Raw genomic sequence first — 27587 nt, forward strand, 5'->3', positions numbered from 1 at the left:
TTATTAAACTTATAATAAACAATGGGGGAAAGAAAAAACCAGATGTTTCTTGGATGTGTATGTTGACACACACGAGGAACAAATGAGACATCACACAATTTCATTGTTAAAATTGGAAGAGAAATTCAGCCCCCATTCTCTTGCATGGAATGAAATCCTTCATTATCTAGTCTAATAAACATGAGGCGAGTTGTAGAATCTTCAAAAATTAGGATGTATCATGTATGTTAGGCGGTTCTTGATCATGGAAGTCTTGTATGAAATTGTGGTTAATTCTATGAAAATTTAGTAGGAATTATGTTTGAAATTTGTTGTTTGGACATGTATGAATGTAAGCTATGTAAGAATTACGGAATTGAAGGAAAAACTTGTATGGGTTATGTGGGTTCTCCACAATATAGAGAACCCATGATCCAATATCAAGACACCCATTGCTCCAAGGTTCGTTACATCTTTACATTGGTATGTTCTTAAATAGGTCCATTTCTTTAACTCTATTGTTTTTTTACTAAAGGATTCATATGGGACATTGTTAATAGGACCTTGATAAGGATTTTTAAGTCTTGCATTGCTATCGTTGATTTCCTATAACATTTTAACAAACCCAAACGCGGCGGACCCACATTGAAAGAATCGGGGTCCACGGACTTCAATGTTTTTTAAAAAATTAGTAGATCCGGTATATTAAATTTTATTAGGACCCCATAAATATAATTAGGTGGACACCATAGAAAGAAAAGGAAAGCTGATTTAGTGGTAAACCTCCCTCTTTAACAACAAGAGGTCATGGGTTCAATTCTTGTATACCTTGTTTTTTCTGTTTTTTTTTAAATCTAGTTCAAACCTCGCTTTGACCCGACCCGAACGAAGACCGACCCGAAAATTTTAACGTTTTGTTATGAAAACTTTGAACACCGAAAAAATGGACCCCATTGGAAAAAAATCCTGGGTCCGCTACTGTAAACGCCTCTAAATAAAAAAAGAACTTCAGCATGCCATTTAGGTTAATAATGAATATTATAATCAGTTTCTTATCATCTTATCATCTTTTCTCCTTTTCATCTTTGTTTTGTTAGCATAATAAAGATTTTAGTGTGTGCTTGGCCCATTTGCTAATTAGGCATACTATATAATTTGTATTTCTTTTTTATTTGTTTCTTCATGTTTTCTAATGCAATAAACCCTAGCCGTTTTTCTCTGTACATGTTTATTGATTAACATGGTATCAGACCTTATTGGATCCATTTTCTTTGAGTCGATGATTGAAAGTTTCTAGCAGCCATTAGCTTCGTGATCGAACTCCATATTAGATTTATTATTGGGGCCATGCTTTCCAACATTATTGGTGAATTTGTTTGCTTTTATTTTCTTTGCATCATTGTCGTCTCGTAAGAATGGCATTTATGTGATTCCATTAAGTTATTATTTCTTTGTTTGAATCAATTGCAAACATTGCGGATGTTTGTTAACCCTGAAGAATTATTTGTTGTCCTTGTGAAAAATTAATATAGTGTAGCATTATTGGGAAGATATATTGATCAAAAGAGTCTTATTTAGTGGATGATTTTTATGATCGATGACATCATCATGATAACAAAAAAATGATATATCACTTTTGGAGCAGTATATGCATTTAGTTTGGGGTATTAGTTCGTTGTGTTCATTATTAATTGTTTACTTCATACTTGGTTGAGTTTGATGTTGGGTTCGTATTCTACTGCTTTTATCAGTTCTGTTTGGGTTCATATTTGCTTCCGTTGTTGAGTTCGTATTTGGTGTTGTTGTTTTCGTTGGAAGTCCTATATTGTGATCTGCTTGTTTGGGATGCTTCAAGTTGGTATTCGTTTGTCAAGTTATTTCCAATTGATGGATTTTGATGAATTTTTTGACTTTGGCGATTTGTTAGTTGTGGCGAAAGTTAGTTTGGACGAAAAGTTTGGCTTCATTCGACTTGATTGGTTTGAATTATTTTGATTGGGTTTTAATTATTTTCATCATGGACAATTCTCATCCGTCCACACGTGGCTTTAGAGTTGCTTTCGATCAATGTGCATATTGCAAACAGAAAAACCATTGGAAGTCTTGGTATCCTTTGTCACTTAACAAGACAACACAACAGCAACGACGCGTTTCAAATCCGAATGCCCCAGTTGGTCCTGTCTCAATGTCTGCTTCAGATCTACAGGTTTTTGAGCAGTTCAGATTGTTTCTAAATTCAGGCATGTCTTCATGTAATGCCTCGGGTATCTCTTCTTCTATTTGGATTTTGGATTCAGGTGCATCTCATCATATGTTACCCCACTTATCATCATTTATATCTTTGAGTTCTAGGTCACCTGCATCTGTTATGTCTGCTAGTGCTTCATTAATGCCAATAAAGGGTGTTGGATGTGCTGTTACCCCTCATATTTTTCTCACTAATGTTTATTATATCCCCAATCCTGCTTTAAACCTTGCTTCAATTAGTTAATTGTGCAAATCTGGTCATTGGGTGCTCTTTTCTGACTCCATTTGTTGTGTACTGGATAAAAGTTCTACGAGGGTGGTTGGAACTGGTCGTTGAGTAGGTGAACTTTATGTCTTAGATGAACTCAAACAATTTGATGTGGCTATTTCTAGTGTTGACTTGTTTTCCTTTCGGTTGGGTTGGTCATCTCCCGATTTTTATCGTTGGCATTCTCGTTTAGGACATGTGTGTTAGCATCTTGTTTAAAGTTTTTGGCTTCCCCGGATTGTAGTGGTTGCAAACTTGCTAAGTTCTCCGCTTTACCGTTTGATAACAATATTTCTCGTTCTGTTGCTCCTTTTGATATCGTTCACTCTGATATGTGGGGTTAATCGCCAGTATCCACTAGGGGGGGGGGGGGTTATGTATCCTTTATTGATGATTGTACTCATTATACCTGGGTGTATCTTATGAAACGTAGAACTGAGTTCTTTGGTATTTATAAAAACTTTAGCGCTTATGTAAAGACGCAACATTTGGTTGTGATAAAGTGTTTCAGAGGTGACTTAGGGGGTAAATATACCTCGAACGATTTTTCCCAATTACTTGCATCTGATGGTACAATACACCAGTCATCTTGTACCGACACCCCTCAGCAAAATGGTGTTGCTGAAAGGAAACACCATCATCTTATGGAAACTGCTAGCTCATTTCTTCTATCTGCTGATGTCCCGAGTGTTTTTTTGGGGAGAAGCACTCCTAACTGCCTAACATGTGATGAATCGGATCCCTATTGCTCATAATTCGTGGTTATTTCCTTTTGAGAAGTTATATGGCGAACTCCCAGATTACAATGAACTAAGAGTTTTTGGATGTACATGTTTTGTTCTTCGTCCTCATGTTGAACAAGATAAATTGTTAAATAAGTCAGCCTTATGTGTTTTCCTATGATATGCTAGTGGTCCAAAAGGCTATGGAAGTGGACAAAAAGGATATCTTTGTTTTGACCCTATAAAGAAAAAGTTATATGTTTCGAGGCATGTTATCTTCCTTGAGCATATATCTTTCTATTTGATTATATCCAACTCACATAATGTAACAAAGTCAGATCTTCGAAACATTGACCCTTTTGCTTGTGACATTGATCCATCAGCATCATTTGATGTTCCAACAACATTTGCTGAGCCTGGTAGGTAAGTAGAAACTGATGGGCCCACTCAAGACACCCATACTTTGTCAGATACAACTCTAGGTCCAACTATGCTTGAGACAACTCTTTCGTCTATAAGACAGCTCCACCTCAGAGGAGGTCCACTCGTGAATGTAAGTCCACTAAGCTACCAGATTTTGCCTACTCTACTTACTCGGTTTCGTTTGCTTCCTTTATCACAAATCTACATAATTTATCTGAACCTGAATCGTATAGAGAGGCGGTCTCTAATCCTCTTTGGAAGAATGCTATGGCTGAAGAACTCACTGCTCTTCATCATACGCAAACATGTAATTTGGTTGGACTACCACCTGATAAACATGCAATTGGTTATCATTGCGTATATAAGATTTAAACGAAGTCTGACGGGTCTTTTGAGCGGTATAAGGCCAGACTTGTAGCAAAAGGATACTCACAAAAGTATGGTATGGATTATGTGGAGACATTTGGCCTGGTAGCAAAAATGACTACAGTTCGTACTCTTATAGTTGTTGTATCTGTTCGTCAGTGGAAGATTTGTCAAATGGATGTCAGGAATGCCTTTTTGAATGGTGATCTCCACGAGGAGGTCTACATGAATCCTCCCCCAGGAATTTCTCATCAACCCAATGAAGTGTGTCGGCTTAGGAAAACTCTACATTTCCTTAAACAAGCCCCTCGTGCTTGGTTTGACTCTCTACAATGATTACTTCTCTTGGTTTTGTTCGTAGTAATCATGACTTGGCATTGTTTATTCGATGTATGGGAGCATGATGCATCCTTTTATTTTTGTATGTGGATGATATGATTATTACAAGCGATGATTATGATGGTATTGAGTCCTTGAAGTGTGATTTAGCTTGTCGTTTTGTTATGAAGGATTTAGGCTTACTACGGTATTTCTTGGGTATTATGGTGGCTCAGTCTCCAAAAGGATATCTTCTTTCTCTGACAAAGTATATTTCTGATCTGTTTCAGCGGGCACGACTATCTGATAACAGAACTATAGATACTCCTGTTGAAACCAATGCACGATATTCTCCCACTGATGGTGTTCCTTTATCTGATCAGAGCTTGTATCCTACTATTGTAGGCAACTTGGTTTACCTTCCAGTTACTCGACCTGATATTGCTCATGCTGTTCACGTGGTTAGTCAGTTTGTTACTACTCTTACTTCTGTTCACTTGGGAGCTGTACTTCGTATCTTGAGATATCTTCGTGGTACTCGATTTCATAGTCTTTTGTTTCCCTCGACATCATCTCTAGAGTTGCGTGCCTACAATGATGCTGATTGGGATAGTGACCCTAATGATCGAAAGTCCACTACTGGTTTCTGTGTTTTCCTTGGTGATTCTTCAATCTCATAGAAAAGTAAGAAGCCAGATGTTTTCAGATCTTCTACTGAGAATGAGTATCATGCTATGGCTACATGTGAGATTGTTTGGTTACGATGGTTCCTTGGAGACATGGGGGTCACTATCTCTCAACCTACCCCCTTGCATTGTGATAACCAAAGTGCTATGCAGATCGTAAAGAACTTTGTTTTTCATGAGCGGACTAAACATATTGAGATAATTGTCATTTTACTCGTCATCATCTTCAGCTTGGAACCATCTCACTTCCCTTGGTTCCACCAGCTTTGCAGATTGCAGATGTGTATACCAAGGCTCAGTCGGCGTCTTCATTTTGGTTTTTATGTGACAAACTCTCAATGTTTTTTACAGTTGCATTATGAGTTTGAGGAGGGATGTTAGCATAACAATGATGTTAGTGTGGACTTGGCCCATTAGCTAACTAGCCATACTATATAATTTGTATTTCTCTTTTATTTGTTTCTGTTTTCCAATGCAATAAACCCTAGCCGTTTTTCTCTGTAAATGTTTATTGATTAAGAAGTCCAACCTTCATGTCGTAAAAACCATAAATGATTTTTCCAAGTATTTTAAGGAGACACGACATTTTAAGGCTCTTTGCACAAGTTATCTAGTTTTTATTCAGTACTCTTTCACAAGTCATATAGTTTTTATATAGTATGTTTCAAATTTAAAATTTAATTTTTTGATATTGTAACTTATGGGTTAAGTTATTCTACAAATGATCCTAATTGTAAGAAATGTAAGAAGACTTTATAGAGTGACAAGTGTTCAATAACCTAAAACCTAAACTCACTATACCATCATCCAATACCTAAACACCCCACCCCACCCCACCACCACCCAAAACCTTAACCCCCCTCCCCGCAAAAAAAAGAAACTATACCTCACCAAAAAACCTAACCCCCCACCCCCCAAAAACCTAAAAAAAACCTAACAACCCCTTCCCCCCCCCCCCAAAAAAAAAAAAAATAAATATATATATAAATAAATAAAGTAAAATAAAAAAATAACGTAAACACCTACCACCACCCAAAACCTAAACCCCCACCCCCAAGCCCCTCGGCAATTTCTTTTTTTTTTTTGGGTTGGGTGATTGGGGGTGGGTGGGGGTTTAGGTTTTTGGGTGGTGGTGGGTGTTTAGTTTTGTTTTGTTTTTTTGTGTAGTGGGTTTATTTTTATGAGCCTTTATACACTTCTTATTTTAACGAGCCTTTGTATTTAATCCTAATCCTGTAACTTATATGTTCATACACAAAACCTTAATCATATTGAGAACCTAAGCCTTTCAATGATTTTTGAAATCAATTGGGAGGGTTTATATATGAATTTGGTTTTGAAGAACACTTGATTTTCATAACAGGCTATGGAAATAAATTTCTTATCATCCTCCCTTGAGATGGCTTCTTCTTCATCTTAGAGTGCCTCACCATCCTACATATACCTTTTTGTAACTCTTCTTAACAAGCTCTAACCAAAATCTTGATAAATCCCCCTTTGTCTCCATATTCACTTTAGACGTACCAACTAATGAGCCTGCCTCCTTTTTTCCATTAAAAGTATCACATGGAACATGTCACTAAGTATCAGTCTACCTCCTTCATTGTTTCCAATGAAAGTGTGACATGGAACATGCCATTTAGTATGGAACATTCATTTGAAATAATTAATAACTAACACACAAGTTCCATACTCAAAAGATATGAATCTTCTTGTTTTAGCTAGATTGGTATAGTTGAGATGGAATAAGGATGGTTCAGTTAGTGTAAAAAAAGTAAGTCAAGTCATCAAAGGTTTTCGTCGGCCGTTGTGTATCCGTAGTGTTGAAGCTTGCTAGTCTTCCAAGGATGGTCTAATTGATATCTCAAAATCAAGAATGCATTTTGTGAGATTAAATATATAAATGTAATATTTAATCTTGTAGCCTATATAATCATTTATATTATATTAGATTAAAATATATTTAATAACCTATTAATAATTAGTTGGTAATTGTTGATGGACCATATTACCCTTATTAACTAATTGGGTTTCCTCTTGGGTGTATAAATAAGGGGCTTATTAGAGAGTTAAAGGGTTACACATATTACACAATCACAAACCCTCATAACGTCAAGAATTCGTCTCTCTCTCTCCCCATAACCGAAATTACCCTACTTTCGGTTTCATCACCATCATTAACTTACACCCTAAGGAGGAACCAGATCATCCTGACAATCATGTCGAACTCAATGGCTGCATCTCTGACTGGATTCTCTGCTGGCCTGTCTGCTGTAACAGGTATTATTCATGTTTTCCATTACATTTAAACAGAACTGATCCAACATGTGGTATCAGAGCATATGTTGATAAATCAGTTCTGGTTTTGTATCCATTATTCTGGGATCAAAAATCCGGAAAACGGAAGTTTTTTAAGTCATTAAAATCAAAACTGTTTCGAGTCCTAATGAGCCGAAATCCCTGTTTTCGGAAAATAAGTTTAATAATTTTTGACTCGAAACCATAAACGGGATAATAATATCCGAAATCTGTTAACTGAAATCTTAAAATCTAGATTTCGGAACCCAGAATTATGTTTATATTTTTTAGGGTTCATCATAATGTTCTAAGAAAACTCGAAAAATTCATTAAGTTTTGGAATATAATCCGGATTAGTGGGTGTTTTACTGCTTTTGATCTGAATTTTATCTACTAAAAATTTCGGAAACTGTTAAAAGATAATCAATTATTATTTTCGAAATCTTTTGATAAGTTTAGATCAGCATTAAAACAGGAAACATTATCCCACAATCCCTAAAATTTCGAGTTTTCAGTTATCATCACAAAACAGCTGTTAACAAGGTTACTACTCGAGACCATAAGGTTGCTACTCGAGACCATAAGGTTGCTACTCGAGACCATAAGGTTGCTACTCGAGACCATAAGGTTGCTACTCGAGACCAAGGTTGCTACTCGAAACCATAAGGTCATAACTCGAGACTAAGGTTGCTACTCGAGACCAAGGTTGCTACTCGAGATCAAGGTTACTACTCGAGATAATAAGGCTACAACTCGAGACTAAGGTTGCGACTGGAGACCTCATAACTCGAGATCTCAAAACTCAGTCGAAACCATGACTCGAAACCATGACTCGAGACCATGACTCGAGACCTCACTCGATCCGCGCTAACAGGTGGTTTGCTATTAAATACTTGGTTTTGTTAACACTTAATTAATTTATCAGAATCAGATAATTTTTGCAAAACCAAAATAGCTTTACTTGAATGAGCTTCTGATGTATTAATTCTGGCCAAAGCTGATTTAATACATCTATTTATTGTTCAAGTATTATGAAAGCTATGTTAAGTATGCATTACAAACGTGAAATGTCTTAATTCTGGCCAAAGCTGATTTAATTCATTTATGTTTAGCATGCTTGACAAGTGCATAACTAGAGTGATTGTCTCATTTCTGGCCAAAGCTGATTTGTCACGATTACTTTGCACACATACTTAAATGATTACACTTTTGGCCAAAGTTGATTTGTCTTCGTTTAAGTAGAATTTTTACTAAGTCTATTATTTTGATGTTAGTAATAGACATTATCACAGCTTCATAATTAAAATGGTCATTATTTATGCCTGCCTTAGTATAACAAGCCCATTAGATCACATTAGGACTTCTTCTTTTGTATCATAACTTGCTCATCTTATTTCCACTATCAGCACCCAATTGCGGGATTCCACCTTTGACTGGTGATAACTTTGCTGAATGGAAGGATGCCCTCATGCTTACTCTAGGATTGCTAGACTTTGATTATGCTTTAAGAGAGAATAAGCCAGCGGACCTTACCGCTACAAGTACTGCTGCTGAGCAGATAGTCCATGATAAATGGACTAGGTGTAACCGCATGTCTCTCATGTTCATGAAGCAGTCCATTCATAACTCAATCAGAGGGGCCATTCATGATTCTGAAGATGCTAAAACCTATTTGGCTTCTGTGGAGAATCAATTCAAGGGAACATCAAAGGCACACGCAAGCACTCTTATCCTCAAGCTGGTGACAACTAAATATGATGGGAGGAGCGGCATTCGCGAACACATCATGATGATGCATGACATGGCCAATAAGCTGAAGGGCCTTGAGATGGAAATCAGTGATGGTTTTCTTGTTCACTTCATCATCACTTCGCTTCCTTCGTCCTATGAAGCATTCAAGATCAATTACAACACTCAGAAGGACAAATGGACGATGAGTGAGCTGATCGCTATGTGCGTGCAGGGGGAAGAGCGTATGAAGATGGATCGCACTACTGATGTTGCTAACTTCACCACCTCCAGCTCAAAGAAGAGGAAGAACTCTTATCCAAGAAAGGATGCTTCTAAGGTTCAAAAGCCAAATCCAAATCCTAATACAAGTGCACCTTCCAGCTCTAAGAACTCCTTAGGCAAACCCTATTGCAAGTTCTGTAAGAAAACAGGACATAAGCAAAAGGAATGCCCTGACTTCAAGGAGTGGCTGGCTAAGAAAGGTAACGATTTTTTCATGATACTTGAGTCCTTTAATTTAAATGTTCCTGCTAATTCTTGGTGGTTTGATTCTGGTTCTATGGTTCATGTTACCAATTCACTTCAGGGATTCCTTACAATCCGGAAGCTGGGAAGAAACCAAAGAACACTTAAAGTTGGGGATGATCGGGAATTAGAAGTGAAGGCCATAGGAACATTACAATTATTTTTGAAAACTGGTTTATGTATTAAACTTTATGATACCTTATATGTTCCTGAGGTAACTCGGAACCTTGTATCAGGACCAAAGTTAGACATGGACGGTTTTGTCGTTTCTCATGGTCATCGCAAACTCTCTATTCTCTATGATTCCGTTGTTTATGGTACTGGCATTCTGGATGGTGGTCTCTATAGATTAGAACTAGATGATAATTTTTCCAAATATTTGTTGTCATATAATATTAATGAATCACTCACAAAGATGGAAAAGAAACAAATTCGAGACTTAGAGACTTCATCTATGTTGTGGCATCAACGTTTAGGCCACATCTCAAGAGAACGATTAAATCGTCTCGTAAAGGATGAAGTCTTACCTCCTCTCGATTTCACTGATTTTGGAACATGTGTCAAATGTCTTAAAGGCAAAATGACATCAGCGAATAAGAAAGGTGCCACTAGGAGCTCTAATTTATTAGAACTCATTCACACTGACATTAGTGGTCCCTATCAAATCGCTGGCATCACAGGACATACTTCATTTATCACTTTCATTGATGATTATTCTCGTGACATGTACTTGTATCTTATTAAGGAAAAGTCTGAATCTCTTACAACTTTTAAAGATTATAAAGCTGAAGTTGAGAAACAATTAGATCGTCAGATTAAAGTTGTGAGATCAGACAGAGGCGGTGAATATTATGGAAGACATACTGATGTAGGTCAAGCTCCTGGTCCATTTTATGAGTTTTGTAAGGGCCAGGGGATTGTGAACCAATACACCATGCCTGGTACACCTCAGCAGAATGGAGTCGCTGAACGAAGAAATCGTACCCTTATGAACATGGTGCGCAGTATGTTAGCCAACACTAATTTACCTTTATTCCTCTGGACTGAAGCGTTAAAAGCAGCTGTTCATATACTCAATAGAGTTCCTTCTAAGTCTGTCCCTAAAACTCCTTATGAACTTTGGATAGGAAGGAAACCGAGTCTTAAATATATGAAAGTATGGGGCTGCATTGCTGAAGCAAAATTATATAATCCTTTCCTAAGGAAACTTGACCCTAAAACAGTTACCTGTTTCTTTATTGGGTATCCTGATCATTCAAAGGGTTATCGTTTCTATTGTCCTTCCCATGTCACCCGTATTGTTGAAACCAAGCGTGTTGCGTTCCTGGAGGATTTCAAGGTCAGTGGGAGCAGTACCAACCCTTACGAAGAATTGCAAGAAGTACAAGACGCGGGGGGGAGAGACTCGTCGCTTACCATTACTCCGTTTACTCCTCTTGTACCCCATGCAACTGCACCTGAAGCCACTGCACAAATTCCATCTCCACAACCAGAACCCATCATCCCTCATAACGAAGGCACATCAAACGCTCAAAACCAAGACAACGCTGAACCCGAAAATCAGCTCAGGAGGTCATCTAGGCAGAAACGGCCTACTAATTGGGATGATTACGTTACCTACCTGACTGAAATGGATGCTGGAAAGCTCAATGATCCTATCTCTTATAATGAAGCCATTAGCAGTGATCAGTCTTCTGAATGGAACAAAGCAATGATTAATGAGCTTGAATCCATGAAGAAAAATGACGTTTGGGATTTGGTAGAATTACCCAACGGTGTCAAACCTGTAGGTTGTAAATGGGTGTTCAAAACAAAACTGGATCCGAATGGGAACGTTGAACGCTATAAAGCGAGATTGGTTGCAAAGGGCTACACTCAGAAAGAGGGAATTGATTATCAAGAGACGTTTTCACCTGTCTCTCGTAAAGATTCATTAAGGATCGTTATGGCCCTAGTAGCTCATTTTGATTTAGAGCTACATCAGATGGACGTCAAAACTGCTTTCCTTAACGGAGACTTAGACGAAGATGTTTACATGAAACAACCTGAAGGCTTTAAACCTGAAGGTCAGGAGCATCTAGTCTGTAAGTTGAAGAAATCCATTTATGGGTTAAAACAAGCATCACGTCAATGGTACCTCAAGTTTGATGAAGTCATGAAGAGGCAAGGTTTTATGAAGAATCAAGTGGATCAATGCACCTACCTCAAGATGAGTGGGAGTAATTTTACTATACTTGTCCTTTACGTAGATGATATTCTATTGGCAAGTAATAGTTTAGACATGTTGCATGAGTCGAAGCGGTTACTCTCGCATAACTTCGACATGAAGGATCTCGGAGATGCTTCTTACGTCATTGGCATCGAAATTCACCGAGATAGACACAAAGGGATCTTAGGATTATCTCAAAAGACTTACATAGATCGTGTCCTTACACGTTACAACATGCAACAGTGCAAACCCTCCGTCGCTCCAGTAGTTAAGGGAGATGTTTTCGGTTCATTCCAGTGTCCGACAACAGAGGTTGAAAAGGAGCAAATGAGCCAGATACCTTACGCGTCAGTAGTCGGGAGCCTGATGTATGCTCAAGTCTGTACTCGCCCAGATATCGCTTATATTGCTGGAATGCTAGGCCGTTATCAGACTAATCCTGGCCTAGATCACTGGAAAGCAACTAAGAAGGTCCTCAGATATCTGCAAGGGACGAAAGACTATAAACTGACTTATAGAAGAAGTGATCACTTAGAAGTGGTAGGTTATTCTGATTCTGACTTTGCCAAATGCAAAGATGACAAGAAATCCACTTCGGGCTACATCTTTATGTTAGCAGGCGGACCTATTTCATGGAAGAGTCATAAACAAGAGTTAACTACAACTTCCACAATGATGGCAGAATACATTGCTGTTTACAACGCAACCTGTCATGGAATGTTGCTTAGAAATCTGATCACTGGACTCAAAATTGTTAATTCCATTTCTAGACCATTGAAGCTTTACTATGATAACTCAGCTGCTGTTAGTTTCTCGAACAATAACAGTTCGACTGGAGCTGGTTTATATCTCGATACAAAATATTTGTTCGTACGTGAACGAGTTGAGGAAAATAATCTTTGTATTGAGTATATTAGTACTAAAGATATGCTAGCGGATCCGATGACTAAAGGTCTCCCACCTAAAGTTTTCGAAGAACATGTATCGAATATGGGACTTACTAAAGACCTTATTTAATGGCATATTGTACTAGCTTATGTTTTAATTAATAAAATTTCCTCAGTTTGATTTTGTATGTCTCTAACATATGTTCTGCCGGTGTAATGACATATAGACAAATATAAATACAAATCAGACGCTAAAGGGCTTATAATATTATGATCGTAACTATTAGGTTTTAAATTGAGGCTATAGTATGATTAATGGGGGTCCTGAGTCGAATGATGATTCAACGGCTGTATTTCTCTGCTATAGTTCTTGGTTTAAAGCTAAAATGAGTGTTAACTCCTGGCCAGGCTTACCTAATACTCATGATAAATGATTACTTGGCTAAGTGGGAGAATGTGAGATTAAATATATAAATGTAATATTTAATCTTGTAGCCTATATAATCATTTATATTATATTAGATCAAAATATATTTAATAACCTATTAATAATTAGTTGGTAATTGTTGATGGACCATATTACCCTTATTAACTAATTGGGTTTCCTCTTGGGTGTATAAATAAGGGGCTTATTAGAGAGTTAAAGGGTTACACATATTACACAATCACAAACCCTCATAACATCAAGAATTCGTCTCTCTCTCTCCCCATAACCGAAATTACCCTACTTTCGGTTTCATCACCATCATTAACTTACACCCTAAGGAGGAACCAGATCATCCTGACAATCATGTCGAACTCAATGGCTGCATCTCTGACTGGATTCTCTGCTGGCCTGTCTGCTGTAACAGGTATTATTCATGTTTTCCATTACATTTAAACAGAACTGATCCAACACGTTTTACATATATGGAAATTTAAATGAAACAATCGTATGTATTAACCATGGGGTTCATTAATCCATTGTGTCCTAATCATTTGTGCTTTCTACATACATCGCTTCCTCTACAACTTAAAAAGTTGTATGGGCTTCGTTTTGTCGATTAGTTGTTATTGAACATTTTGGTTTTTTAGGCTGAATGCCGGCTCTCCTTACTTTGTTTATAACTAATAAACAATTGTTTTTTGATGATATACCGACTTGCAATAGTCGGAACCACATTGATGCATGGGGATATAGGTGGTCCTCTAGGGTGATTTTTTTCTTAAAGATCTTGGCACCTCATTTTTCTCTCGGATATTTAAAACCCAACATCCATTTGACCACAATTTGGATTTTTGTCTTCGGAGTTAACAAGGTGTGCTAATTCATGTATTAGGCTTCGGATGAGCACTAGGGTAGTGAGATTACATTACTCGATATCTCAAAGATAGATGACCACATGGTTTCTTCATCTAGCGTACCTTCTCTGTTTGCCCTTGATGCATTCATGAGTATCTTTTGTGATGTTGACCAAGCAAGATGCTCAAATGATCATAAGTCCACGAACGGCTATTTGTCATTTTCTTGGCCACAAAACTCTCACATGCCATCACATTCATACGGAACAATTGTTAAATGATAAGAAATGCCAAAATGAGTACAAATCCACTTAAGTTATCTAACATAATTTATTTTTTTAATTAGTTTCATGATATGTACAACTTTTTATTTATTGGCATACTACATTTGAAAATTTTAAGTTAAGATTAATATTTCACTTTTAGTGATAAACTACATCAGTTTGATAACCGGCCAGATCCATTTACACAAGCTAGGACGACGTCTGTGTACATGCATATCCATGAATAACCTAAATATTAATCATGAGTACGTATACATACATGCCTTAATTATGTGAAGGTTGTAAAACATGATTATTTATTTACTTTGTCGATTACGTATGTGCGTGGTATGACTTAATGAGACGTGGTCCCTTCTTCTAGCAAGTAGCCCAAGGCCCCCACACTTGGTATATGGAGCAAGGTCGCTTGTTGATTTCAGTTTTGATGTCACTTAGGTGGTGTTTGATTTTTTTGCCAGAAGCACTTCTGGCCACTTATGTCTGTGCCGCGCAGACGCGCGCAGAGGTTTGGAGTCCGCAGCTTGTTTGTTTTCTCGCAGACCTTTCATTAAAAAAGGTCTGCGAGACATCTTCACCACACAGACATGATTCCATGTCTTCTTGGAACCTCTTCTTGGCAGACCTCTTCTTCCACCACCTCCACCGCCACATCCATGCCACCACCTCCACCACCACATCCCTGCCACCACATCCCTGCCACCACATCCCTGCCCAAAACACATATAGAGTAAAATGTGTTTTTTTCGTAATTTTACCATACAAATTTATGTATGTACTGATCACATATGTTCAAGTACTATTAGTATGTTCTTTAATTAGTAAAGTCCTTATTTAATAAACTTGGATTTCCAAGGAGTGCTGTTAGATTCAGGAAGTTCCATAACTCTACTAAAAATGTGTCTTCATACCATCTAAACGAGGTTAGAGTTCAACATCTTAAATTTTGTAATAAAGTTCTGATATTTTTAGAATTATCAGACTATCTTCCGGTGAAATGTTCTATAATAATAATACACATCAAGCAAGTTAGGAGGTGCGAGAGTGCACACTTGTTTGAGTTATTATAATTCGAAGTGTATGGGCGGAACCCGTACTCTACGGGGGTTCCAAGGGGCAGAGGCCCTGGCTGGGGTCGAGCTGGAATTTGTCACATTTTCGAAATAATAAAAAAGCCAGTTTTTTTTTTTTTTTGTCAAATTTGTTTGAAAATCGAGATAACTACCACTAGGCAGTTACACCCCTAAAAATCCCATTTTCGTAGACAGTTTTCTTGGTCACAATCCTCTGGTTCAGACGATTCACGCAAACACATACACTGGTTAATTTTCTCAAAAATCAGAGTTGTATCCGATTGAATTATTCGGGTGAATCACCGAAATAATTTGATCTGAGAGTGACATCACGCCTCTCTGATCATTCGGCAAACTGAAATTCCCCAACAGTACTATCAATATATTATTTAATTAGTAAAGTCCTAATTCAATTTAATGTTGGAATAATATTAATTAATGTACAAAAATATGCACTATTTGTATATTTATTTGAATAATACTAATGATATAAATAATATGCATCATTTATATCATACCTTGAGCATAGTTATTTTAATGACAAGTATAAATGTTCAACAACTTAGACCTCTCATTATTTTATGCAAAGGCCACAAGGAGTGTTTATTTTTCATGCAAACTTGTCACAGTTTTCACCGGTATTTGACTTTTTTTTTTCATTTTTTTTAACGGTAAAAAGGAAACGGGGCAGACTCGAATCGGCGCCGAAGTCATGAACACACAGTCAACCAACCACAGGTGTTCATATGCCTCTCATACCACAACCTATTTAAAAAAAAACAAATTATAAAAAACCTGACTAAATTTTTTACTGAGTTTGGTTGTCTTAATTTGTTGTTGATTGCTTGCCTCTCGTGCCATTGTAACCCCTCTCTTTCCTTCACATCCGCTTTTTTTTTCTACTATCTTTCACTTGCCTCAACTTGCTAAATCACAAAAAATGTTACTTACTTCGTACGCTTCCCATACCACAACAAATTTTTAAATTAAATCTAAAATAAAAAAAAATAACTAGAATGTGATTGGTTGGATTTTGGGGAGGGACCCACCTCTCTGATTCTCTGTCACCTTGTGGCAATTGATTAACCTCCCTCGCCAAACACATGCTTCTGATTCAAACTTGCCGCACGCCATGTATTGGTGCTTGCTGAGATGTCGAGTATTGTCGATGGTCGTCAAGTGGTTTCAACGACACCACTCCCACCACCCTTAGGAAAACACCAACCCACCATGCCACTAACCTCATGCCAAATTGGAGTAATCGACATGCCTCTAACCACATGCCGAATTGGAGTAATCAAGAAGGAGGAGGAGTCGTCTATCCCGCCTGCCACATGTTACCGCAATATGCCGATCACCACTCACCACCCCATTCCTTGTGCCCTAAATAAATTCACAAGAATTCTATTTATCCACACATTGTAAACAATAGTTGCAAAATAAATTCCCAAATAATTGTAAACCATATAATATTATTACTTATTCTTTTCATTATTAATTATGTGTACAATGTTATTGTTATACATAACATAAAGGTTTGTTGTCATTTTCATAGAAGGGCGGAGTATGAGATATTCAATATAAAAAGAACATAAGAATAAAAGGAAAAGGGTGAATGAACCATTTCTCTAACGTAATTACCTTTTATTTCCTTTCTCATCTTTTTCTCTCCCTTTCTTCTTTTCCTTCTCCCACGTCCACATAAAAGAAAGCATCTCTCTCTTTCTCTCTCTCTCTCTCTCTCTCTCTCTCTCTCTCTCTCTCTCTCCCTAGTCCCTTCAAGTGTCATTTTCTCACATATACTTCACATAAAAGACACAACCATACACTTAATACCTTGCCATCTCTCTCTTTCTCTCTCTCTCTCTACAACTCCACAACTACTCCTAACTCACCATAGATTAAGCAAATCTCATCTCAAGAAATCTTGAGTGGGAAACAGAAAACCTTCATAACCATCTTTAGAGCTTAGATCACATAATAGAAACAAACCAATCACTGTTTTACCCTCACAAGACCACCATACCAAAGGTTTAACTAGAACCTTCAAGATTAGAGCAAGAACAAGCTCTAGGTCTTCTTGTCTAGTCACTAGTTCAAGACTTCAAGTCTTGAACATTTTGGTGATCCAAAGAGAAGTGATTTTGGTAAGTTGAATGGAGCTTTTTCCGGCACAACCAGACCTCTCTCTTCAAATAAGTCCACCCAACACCAAACCCACTTCAAAGACTTGGAGAACATCATCAACACCAACTGATCAAGACCAACACCATGATTTGGATTTGGGAAATTTGTGGAAACATGCCAAAAACACACAACATGGCTCAACAAGAAGCCATGAACCCTCTTTTGGGCTAGCTTTATCAAACCCTGGCTCGACTCACTCGACTCCTTCCGACCTAACCCACTTCCACAATTTCATCTCTCGAAACACCAACATGGCCACATCGAATATCTACCCCTACCAAAATCACCAAAACCATCATCTTGGGATTAACTCAGATTTAGGGTTCTTGAGACCCATAAGAGGGATTCCAATTTATAATTACCAGAATACCCCTCCTAACTTCCCAATACTTTCTCATCCTCATCAGACAAATCAACCTTTGTTAAATTCTTGTACTAATTCTACCACTACAAGCTCTACAATTTATGACAATAATATGAACAATATTGTTAGGTCAAGATTCTTGTCTATGAGGTTCCCTTCTAAGCGTTGCATGAGAGCACCGAGGATGCGGTGGACTACTACCCTTCATGCTCGCTTTGTCCATGCTGTTGAGCTTTTGGGTGGTCATGAAAGTATTTTCTACATTGCTTCTTCTTGTTATTTTTTCTCATATAAATACGTTGTTGCACTTTTTTCTAGTGACCAGTTTTAACCAATTTTAGGAGCAACACCCAAGTCAGTACTTGAGCTAATGGACGTCAAAGATCTTACTTTGTCACATGTTAAATCTCACTTGCAGGTTAAATTTAGCTTCTTAAACAATTTTCAAACCTTTTCTTTATCTTTACTTTCTGTTTTGATTCAACATAACATAAGTGCTTTGAAAGATGCAGTCTTTCTACTGTGTAAATATATAGTACATACTCAAGATCAGTCAAGAGCACCTAAATAGTGAAATCTGGAATAAGTTAAATACCCTAGATTCAGATTTTTTTAGTTTCTTTTTGACTTTAGCACTAGAGAAGCACTTGCATTATTAGGAATTAAGAACTTATTTATTTAATTTCAAATAATTGGTAGGAATTAAAATTTCAAATGCTTGTTAAAATTAGCTGATCGAGATAGGCATCTGTAATCCTTGGCACTTCTTTCTCTCCGTCTATTATTACAAGATCTGCTGGATCTGCGTAAACATTTTGCTTATTAGTTCATCATTTTGCTTTAGAAGCAAGAACCATCCATATCTTTAGACATTTATGATATTGTATATTATTATATACTATATACATATATGTTTCTGTGCAAGTGTGTATATATGTAGAGGGAGAAAGACAGATTTATAGTAAGACAAACCCCAAGGAATTGAAAACACAGTCATAGGTCCAACCCAAGACAAGTCTACACAGTTAGGGGTTGAATTTAATAATTTTATCCTTTTTCTCAGAGAGAAACTTGAGATATGAGAGAGTACAAAAACGCCATCATTTGTCAATGATATGTTTGTATATGTATACCATCACATGTGGTTTCTGCCTTAACCATAGTTAAGTCAGCTCTTACACTTGTACAGCAGTACAGGCATGCACCTCTCTCTCTCTCTCTATATATATATATATGTGTATATGTAAGTATATAACATACATGCACATGTATGTATACATATATATTGTCAATGCACGGTCGCATAAACTTGTACCATGTACCCTTCATTACTCATATATGTTGGTACATATTGATTTTACATATGTGATCTATCATAGGCATTTATATGTATTATATTAAATACCATATGGAGAAAACAAGTTAAAAGAATATATATATATATATATATATATATATATATATATATATACACACACACTCCATTCATATTTTATAGGCTTCATTGAAATTCTTGTAGTAATATATAACAAAATAATAATTACTTGACTTTTGTACTGTTTCATAATTATCTTTAATTATTCGGCAATTTCTTTTTGACACAACTAAATAGTAATCCCTTGCTTATTTTATGCGATATTTGAGAGTGTTGAAACAGACCAGAGTATAAAAATCAGCATATATATTTTACTGATAGAATATATTTACTCTTCTTAGGCATTTTATTTTAAATTCAATAATTTAGCAACTGTTCAAGATATTAAATATTCATTCAATTTGTGTTGCAGATGTACCGAACCGTGAAGACAACTGACCGGGCATCAACTTCTTTAGGTTAAGCTTTGCTTACGAACTTTGACATCACTTTCATTTCGCAGTTATAACTTGTACTTTGATTTACCTCCATGACAATTGTTTTCCACCATTAATTAGGGCAATCTGATATATACGAGAATGGTTCATCTGGCGAAAATTCTGATGATATGATGTTCGACACAAGTAAAACAAGAACGGCAGAATTATCAGTTGAAAATAGAGGAAGATCTAGTGATCACCAGGAGCAAGACTATCAGTATGGGCTATGGAGCAATTCATCTAGGTGGAAATTTTATTAAATTATTACCACATCTGTTCTATTATTAAAATATTTGAAGAAACTTTTTGTGCTGAAATAAACGTTACCATTAAAACCCCACAAGTAATTATAATAGGTCCCCGTTTCCCAAATCTTTTAATGTGGACGTAAAAGAAAATTATTGATGGCAAAATTTTAACTTTAGCCCTTTTCTAAAACATATACAAATAAAAACAAGAGTTAAATGTTATTTTAGTCCCTGAGTTTTGGGCCATTTTGTCAGTTTTGTCTAAAGGTTAGAAACGTTGTCATTTTAGTCCAAATAGTTTCAAGCGTTGCCATTTGAGTCCACTTGGTTAATTCCGTCCATTTTTCTGTTAGCTAGAAGGGTAATTTGATCATTTTATATAGTCGAATTCCCCTTCTAGTTAACAGAATTACATATAAAATGACCGAAATGCCCTTCTAGTTAACAGAATAAAGGGATGAAGTTAACCCAGTGGACTAAAATGACAACGTTTGAAACTATTTAGACTAAAATGACAACGTTTCAAACATTTGGACTAAACTGCCAAAATAATCCAAACCACAGGGACTAAAATGGCATTTAACTAAAAAAACTATATTTAATGAAATAGTATTATGGTCTAGAGATATGATAAGGTATTAAAGTGTTTTTAGAGGGTAACCCAATTATATTTTCAATAAATATTTTTAATATGGGTGCTGCTAAATGCACCCCCTATTTTTCTATTTTTACTGGTTATATCTCCCTTTAACTTTTAAACTAAATACAAATAAACCTTTTATTTTGTTTTCTTACATTTGTTTTAAGTTTCTAAAATGATATCTGTTAGTGATTAAATATCATAATTAACTCTTTATTTATAGAATTTAAAAAAAATGAATTTCTCAACACAAAATCATCATCACCGTTCATACTTATATCAACATTTTATGTGTTTTGAGTTTTGTTTTAAATTCACCTAGACCACCGGTGCCTTTTGTATCATTCTTAAAAATTCACGAGCAAATAAACTAATTATAGATAAATACAAAATGTTTTTAGTCGTAGTTTTATATTATAAATTCATAATATCAGTGATGCCCAGTATTCATATTTTAATATTTATCATCAGAATGATGCTTTTCTTAATTTGAATTTATCTTCAAAATGGTTATCATCGTCGGACCTTATATTAATTTATTCGATTCTTTTTACTACCCTTCAAACTATTATATTCCAAGAGTTTAGGCATGATAAGTTGGTACGGGATGAATTGTTTTTTAAGTGTTAATATAAGAGATGAAATGATTAATTTTACTTATTATTTTACTAAAGATACCTATAATTTATCAATATGAGAATTAAAAAAAGAAACATTTTTTAAAAAATAAAGGTTTTTAAAGGGGGTGAATTTGATAATTTTAAAGTGTTAATTTTAGAAAGGGGTATAAACAGTAAAAGAGGAGGTGCGTTTAGCCAACCCCTTTTAATATTTGGACAGCTAATAGTTTTGCTTTTAAGTGGTTTGAAAAGGAGATTCTAAGTAAAACAGGAAGTCTTTTAATTACAATCAAGTCACGAGATCTCCAATCTAAACATATAATTTTCCCTATGATTATGATTTTGTGGGCTTCAAAGCTATTCTAAGTGGGACCTACAAGTAAAACTTAGTGTCAAAGCTAATATCTTTTGTGGAAAATTAGTGGATGCCAAATCTTGTATCTTTGAACCTTCTTTTTACCTCCTGTCTGTTTTTGCAAGTGTTACCATTAATTAAAAAACTTTCATATGTTTCCTTTATATTATATGCTTTATGCATGGGTAATGCCATTTCACATGGGTTGGGTTTTAGCTTTCTTTATAACTAAAGGAAAAGTGAGAAGCTAGCTATAAACATGACAATGGAAGATAACTTTCTTTATGAGTTTGATTTCTGCATGGGTTTCCCACTGATTGAAAACATTCTTGTTTCTTTTATAAGAAAATATCATTTGTTAATATGATGTTTGTTGCAGGGAAGCTTGGTTGCATGAGGAACATAGAGATTATGAAGGAAACATACCATCTCTTGAGGTAGATATGAATTAATGATTATACAGTTTAATAAATGACTAGGTCTCCTTTCACCACTTTTGATACATTCTATTATGTGATATAAGTAGCTTTATGCTTTGCATGGGAATATATAAATATATTCCAAATTTCACGAGAATGTTATGTAAAGTGGGAAGAAAGAGAGCAAGAAAGACCAAGGCTTTTGAAAAGCTGAGTCAAATCATCAAAATATTTAAGGGTCAATTATGCTCTCTTTAATCTAAAGCCAGCAAAGTACACTCGAGACAATTTAAACTAAAAAATCAACAAAGTGTTCTATAATTTATTCTTGCAGATAATATAAGATGACAAATCCTGATATATTATTTTGATACATTCTACTATGTGATATAAGTAGCTTTAGGATTTGCATGAGAATATATAAATATACTCCAAACATATTATCAATACAAATTATGATAAGCTGGCAAAGAAAGAACCCAAAAATAATTTAAATTGTGTCGTTTTGAATTTAACTAAGAAATATTATTCCTCTTTGAATTCTCTCCAGCTAATTACACATGCGCTTACTCCTAATGCATGTTACTTCTTCATTATCTGAAATAATATCTTGATACAATTTCCATTACAAACAATCTTTCAGAAGGAAATGAATTCAAAAGTTCTTCATTATGAGAGATTGTCAGAAGTGATCTCATCAACTCCCAAGAAACCCAATCTGGAGTTCACATTGGGAAGGCCACATGAGTGACATGTGATAATGATCATATATGTATGTATGTGTGTCTGTTATATATATATCTATCTGGACTGTACTATATACATTTTGATATTATTGTGTTTTTGAATGGGAATTAGTGAAAGAGAATCAGGTACCACTGCAAAAATTAGGAGAGAAAGGAAAGTAAAGGAAAGAAAAAGAAAGCTAAAGAAAGACAAGGAGACAGGAACGACAAAAGCAACGAAGGGTGGAGGGTTTGTATTGCATGTCCTTACATTTTCATTATATTCATGGGTACGAAGATATGAATGAAATCCAGTTAACTTTTCTAACATCTGTTCTGAGTATATATATTCATTATGAATGAAAGTTAACGTACAATATTCATTAACGTACGTTATAAAACTTAAAACCCTAATCACACATGTTGAAAAACTATAAATCACATATGTTGAAAAAACATAATCACGCATGGTTATGGTTTTTCAACATGCGTGATTATGGTTTTCAACATATGTGATTATGGTTTTGAGTTTTATAACGTGTGTAATTTTATATCGTACGTATCGTATGTTAAGGAATATTGTATTTTACACTTTTACTATATGTGTGTGTGTGTGTGTTTTTGTGTGTGTGTGTGTGTTTTTGTGTGTGTGTGTGTAGAGAGAGAGATATATCCCTTTAACTTTGTTAAAAGTATAACGTGGTGATCTTTGTTGATTATAGTGGAAGACTTTAGATTTAGTAGAAAAAGGGGTAATTTTTCACAAACGTGTGTGAGCTCTCTGTTTATTCCCATGCATTGTCATGAAAGGAAGTAAAGAAAGGAAGAAAAAGATAACGTCAAAATGAAAAGAGAACTGAAAAATGTAAATTTGTAAGAGATAACTAGCTTAACGGAAAAGTGCAGAATTGATGCTACTTTCTGGCCATGCTTCTTTATACACTGGTTTGCGTAAATTTGTAAGTGATTATAAGCCTCACCAAAAGATCACACCAATGCATATATTTCAAGTACGATACTAAACTGGATAATTATATCTTGAACTTAGAGGACCCGGGGCGGTTACCTTTAACGCGTGATGGGCAAAAGTATAACGCGTGGAAGTTTATTTTTTCCACCCCGCCTCATTTACATAACGCGTTATATGTTAACGAAAATCCATTTTCGTTATATTTTCAACGCGTGATGGGTTGATTTTGTGAGTGGAATTGTTGGTTGGGGGAAAATTGTTGGGTGTGGTGGTGAGTGATGACCACCCCCACTAAAAAAGGTTGTGAGTGATGGAAAAATGGTCGATGACATGGCGGAACTTGATTGGTGCTTGTGAGTGATAGAATTCTATCACTAGTGAACCACCCCCCCTCCCCTTAGGGGAGAGGGGTGGTCACTAGTGTAACACCCCGAAAATATAAAACAGTATATCATAATTATGAAGCGTAAATGAATGGGGGTTTACTAACTAGTAATTCTAACCTAGCTAGTTAACTAGTCTAAAAATAGCTTATAAGGTGATTAAAAGTTACCAAACTATATGTGGAACAAAATGGAGGGGCCCTAATTGTTAAAATCTGAAACTTAATTAAAAACAAACCAAACACTCCAAAATTTGAAGTGTTGGTCGACCAGGAAGGAGCAGGGGGGCGACATCCCCATTCCAAAACCCTAACTTCACAAAACAATCAAATTGAAGGCCTAAATCTGGTCCAAACGAAAATCCGAGCATAGAATCGTGACCCTCATCACAAGAGGATCTCGAGGTATGTAAAATTTATGAATTTCTCTCAACTTGAAATTTTCATGAATTGGAAGAAAATCTGAAATTAGGGATGCATGTGTGTGTTATGATGATGGAGGAACAACTATAGTGTCTGAGGACAAACCCTAGATTGATAGAAGTTGAAATCATAAGAAATTTTAGGTGAATCCATAATCACCTTGGTAGGTGATTAGTGGGTTATGTGTATTTGGATGAACACTAGAAAGTAGATTGTTAATCTAGTGTAAATTAGCAATCTGGAAGTGATTTCAGTAATTAGAAGCTAATATACATATAAATTGGTTGAATTATATGAAAATAGGGTTAAATGATAAACTAGAGATGTGAAGTTTAATCATGTAAAAATTCTGCCTATGAAGTGTTTGTTGAAATGCCTCTATGAAGGCTTAAAAACTGAAATTTCTAGTTTAAACGCATAATCATGATGTTCGGTGTATAATGCGTATTATGATTTGAAAAGAGTTCTAAACATGACTTGAATTGAACTCTATAGGACAAGATACCGGAACGTCGAGTGGACAAGCCGGTGGTGACTCACGGTTGAAGGGCGTGCGCTAAGGTATGTAACTTGACCCGTTACATTAAGTAAACTTGTATCATCATAATATGCATAGTTGAATTTTGGAATAAAGGTTGCTATGAAATTAGGCGATGTTATCGTCATATTGAATAATTGGTCAAAACTTGGCTAGACTCGTTGGTAGTCGTCAAAAGGAAGCAATTCCGTAGATGAGCCAAACGGGTCGGATAAACAAGTAAGGCATGGTTAATACTCCGGAATGTGATAGATTGACTTGTTGATATTGGTTATTATATATCATATTAGAATTTCGAGATTTAACGTATTGGCATCCTAGAAAACTAAAATCCGAGAGTTTGGGTTTTGGTGTAATAACCAAACCAAACAAAAACATAAATTTCCAGGTGCTACCGTAATTTACGGTGGTACCGTAAATTACGGTAGAGGTCAGGGATTTACGATGGTTCACTGCTGTGTTACGGTGGCCCCAAAAATTTCCAGGACTCACCGTAACTTACGGTGACACCGTAAGTTACGGTGGAACCAGAAAACAAACTTTTATTTCTTTTCTTTATCATTTGATGTTGGACCTCATGTTTATGTGTTGTTCAAAAGGTCAAAACTAATATTTCAAAGGTTTTGATTCTAGGTGCTTAGATGGATCGTACGGATGGCGGTCAAGCGATGTCAAGAACCGAACACGATTGGTTGAAGCTTCCGCTATGTTTTGAACTTATTAAATAGTTGTTCTTGGGTTGTAAACAATTTCTCAAACGACTTTGTACGTTCTACCCTAGTCATTGGTTGACTAAGGCTTATATTATTTCTGAACTTATGTTAAGCTATCATTTTTGGTACAAAATTAGTAGTTAATTCTAGTATAAATTTAAGAGTGTAATAACTAGTGATAGAATTCTATCACTCTCAATATCCAATCAACTCATGCCATGTCATCACCCAATATTCTATCACTAGTGATAGAAATGTAGTGGGGGTGGTCACTAGTGATAGAATTTCATCACTCACAAATTTTTTTAATTTTTTATTTTAAATTAGAAATTAACAATAAAACACTAAAATTATAAATTTCATTAAAATTAAAACATACTACTTCAATTTAACATAATAGAAATATTTTAGACTACAATTTAAAAAAAAAAAACCTACTCCTCATCCGAATCATGAAACTCCAAACCTAGAGAACCTATACTAGTTCGATTAAATCGTATCTCAACCAAAAGTGAGTTTCTTCATTCCACAATTCTTGTTGGATATTTTGTGGAACTTGAACTTGTGTAGGAGGATCCGGCACCCAATCCGGGGATATTGCACGTCCGTCTTCTTTGATCATCATATTGTGCAATATGATACATGCATACACCATGCTATGTATTGTTTTCTTGTTCATCGCACGAACCGGTCGGTGTAGTATACACCATCTACCCTTTAAAACATCAAATGCCCTCTCAACATCTTTTCTTGCCGATTCTTGCAATTTTTTGAACACGATTTCTTTAGGCTCGATAGGAAATGAGGGAGCTTTCACAAAAACAGACCATGACGGGTAGATACCATCCACAAGATAAAAGCCTCGTTTGTAATGTCGACCGTTAACATAGAAAGGAGTGGAATGTGCGGTACCATCCGTTACGATTTGAAACAACGGCGACATGTGCAACACATTGATGTCGTTGTTTGAATCTGGAACACCGAAATACTAATGCCAAATCCATAAATCATTCGTCGCCACCGCTTCTAGTATGATGGTTGGTCTTTTGATGTCTCCCCTAACATACGCCCCTCACAACTCTCTTGGACAATTTTTCCACTCGATATGTGTACAATCGATGCTACCGAGCATCCCGGGAAAATGCCATCTAGCCTCATGTGCGGCATAAATACGTGAGATGTCGTGGCTCGTCGGCTTACGTAAAAACTCTTTAGCATACAACTTAATGACCGCGTTGCAAAAAAATTACAAACATTCACGTGAAGTTCTGGCCGACATAGCTAGGTATTCATCATATTGATCGGGAGGGTTACCTGTCGCTAGTTGGCGAATGGCGGACGTGCATTTTTGTATCGGCGTGAAACTTGGTTTGCCCCTCGTATCGTAACGTTCTTGAAACCATTCCTCGCTTGCTTCGATGTCTCCAACAATCTTTAAAAATAATTCTTTGGGTAAACGAAACCGATCTCTAAACGTTTCGGCATTGTAGAGCGGATTTTCCACAAAATAATCGCTTATTAACACTTCGTTGGCACGTATACGATCACGGTCTACCATCTTCTTCTTTGGGCGGGACGACTCAGCATCAAGTTCGTTATACACCGACACAAAATATTTTAGCGTCTCATTGTCGGAAGACGACTCGGTATCGGTATCGCTATCGCTATCGCTAGACATCGGAAACGTCGAATCCGTAGGGAAATCCATTTGAGAAAGATGTAGATTGTGTGAAATGGGTTTAAAATGGTTTAAAGATGTAGATTGGTATGTGTAAAATGGTTTAAAATGGAGATATAAATAGATAAAAGGGTTTAAAGGTTTTTTTTATTGAATTTAACCGTTATTCAACGGTCA

At 36.1% G+C, this 27587-nt stretch overlaps 2 protein-coding genes across 2 annotated transcripts; both read left to right on the forward strand.

The window, feature by feature from the left end:
• The first annotated feature begins 4547 nt into the window (after positions 1 to 4547).
• LOC118479517 (uncharacterized mitochondrial protein AtMg00240-like) lies at positions 4548 to 5003 on the forward strand. Its single transcript, XM_035974069.1, has one exon. The coding sequence runs from the start codon at positions 4548 to 4550 to the stop codon at positions 5001 to 5003; it is 456 nt and encodes a 151-aa protein (XP_035829962.1).
• Positions 5004 to 17075: 12072 nt separating this feature from the next.
• LOC110864998 (probable transcription factor KAN2) lies at positions 17076 to 23283 on the forward strand. The gene is made up of 7 exons (XM_022114174.2): positions 17076 to 18096; positions 18187 to 18263; positions 19633 to 19678; positions 19778 to 19943; positions 21942 to 21999; positions 22625 to 22753; positions 22840 to 23283. Exons 1-6 carry the CDS (start codon positions 17451 to 17453, stop codon positions 22730 to 22732), a joined length of 1101 nt encoding a protein of 366 aa, XP_021969866.1. The 5' UTR covers positions 17076 to 17450; the 3' UTR covers positions 22733 to 22753; positions 22840 to 23283.
• The last annotated feature ends 4304 nt before the right edge of the window (positions 23284 to 27587 follow it).

The sequence above is a fragment of the Helianthus annuus genome, chromosome 6 (assembly GCF_002127325.2).
Source record: "Helianthus annuus cultivar XRQ/B chromosome 6, HanXRQr2.0-SUNRISE, whole genome shotgun sequence".
NCBI lineage: Eukaryota > Viridiplantae > Streptophyta > Magnoliopsida > Asterales > Asteraceae > Helianthus > Helianthus annuus.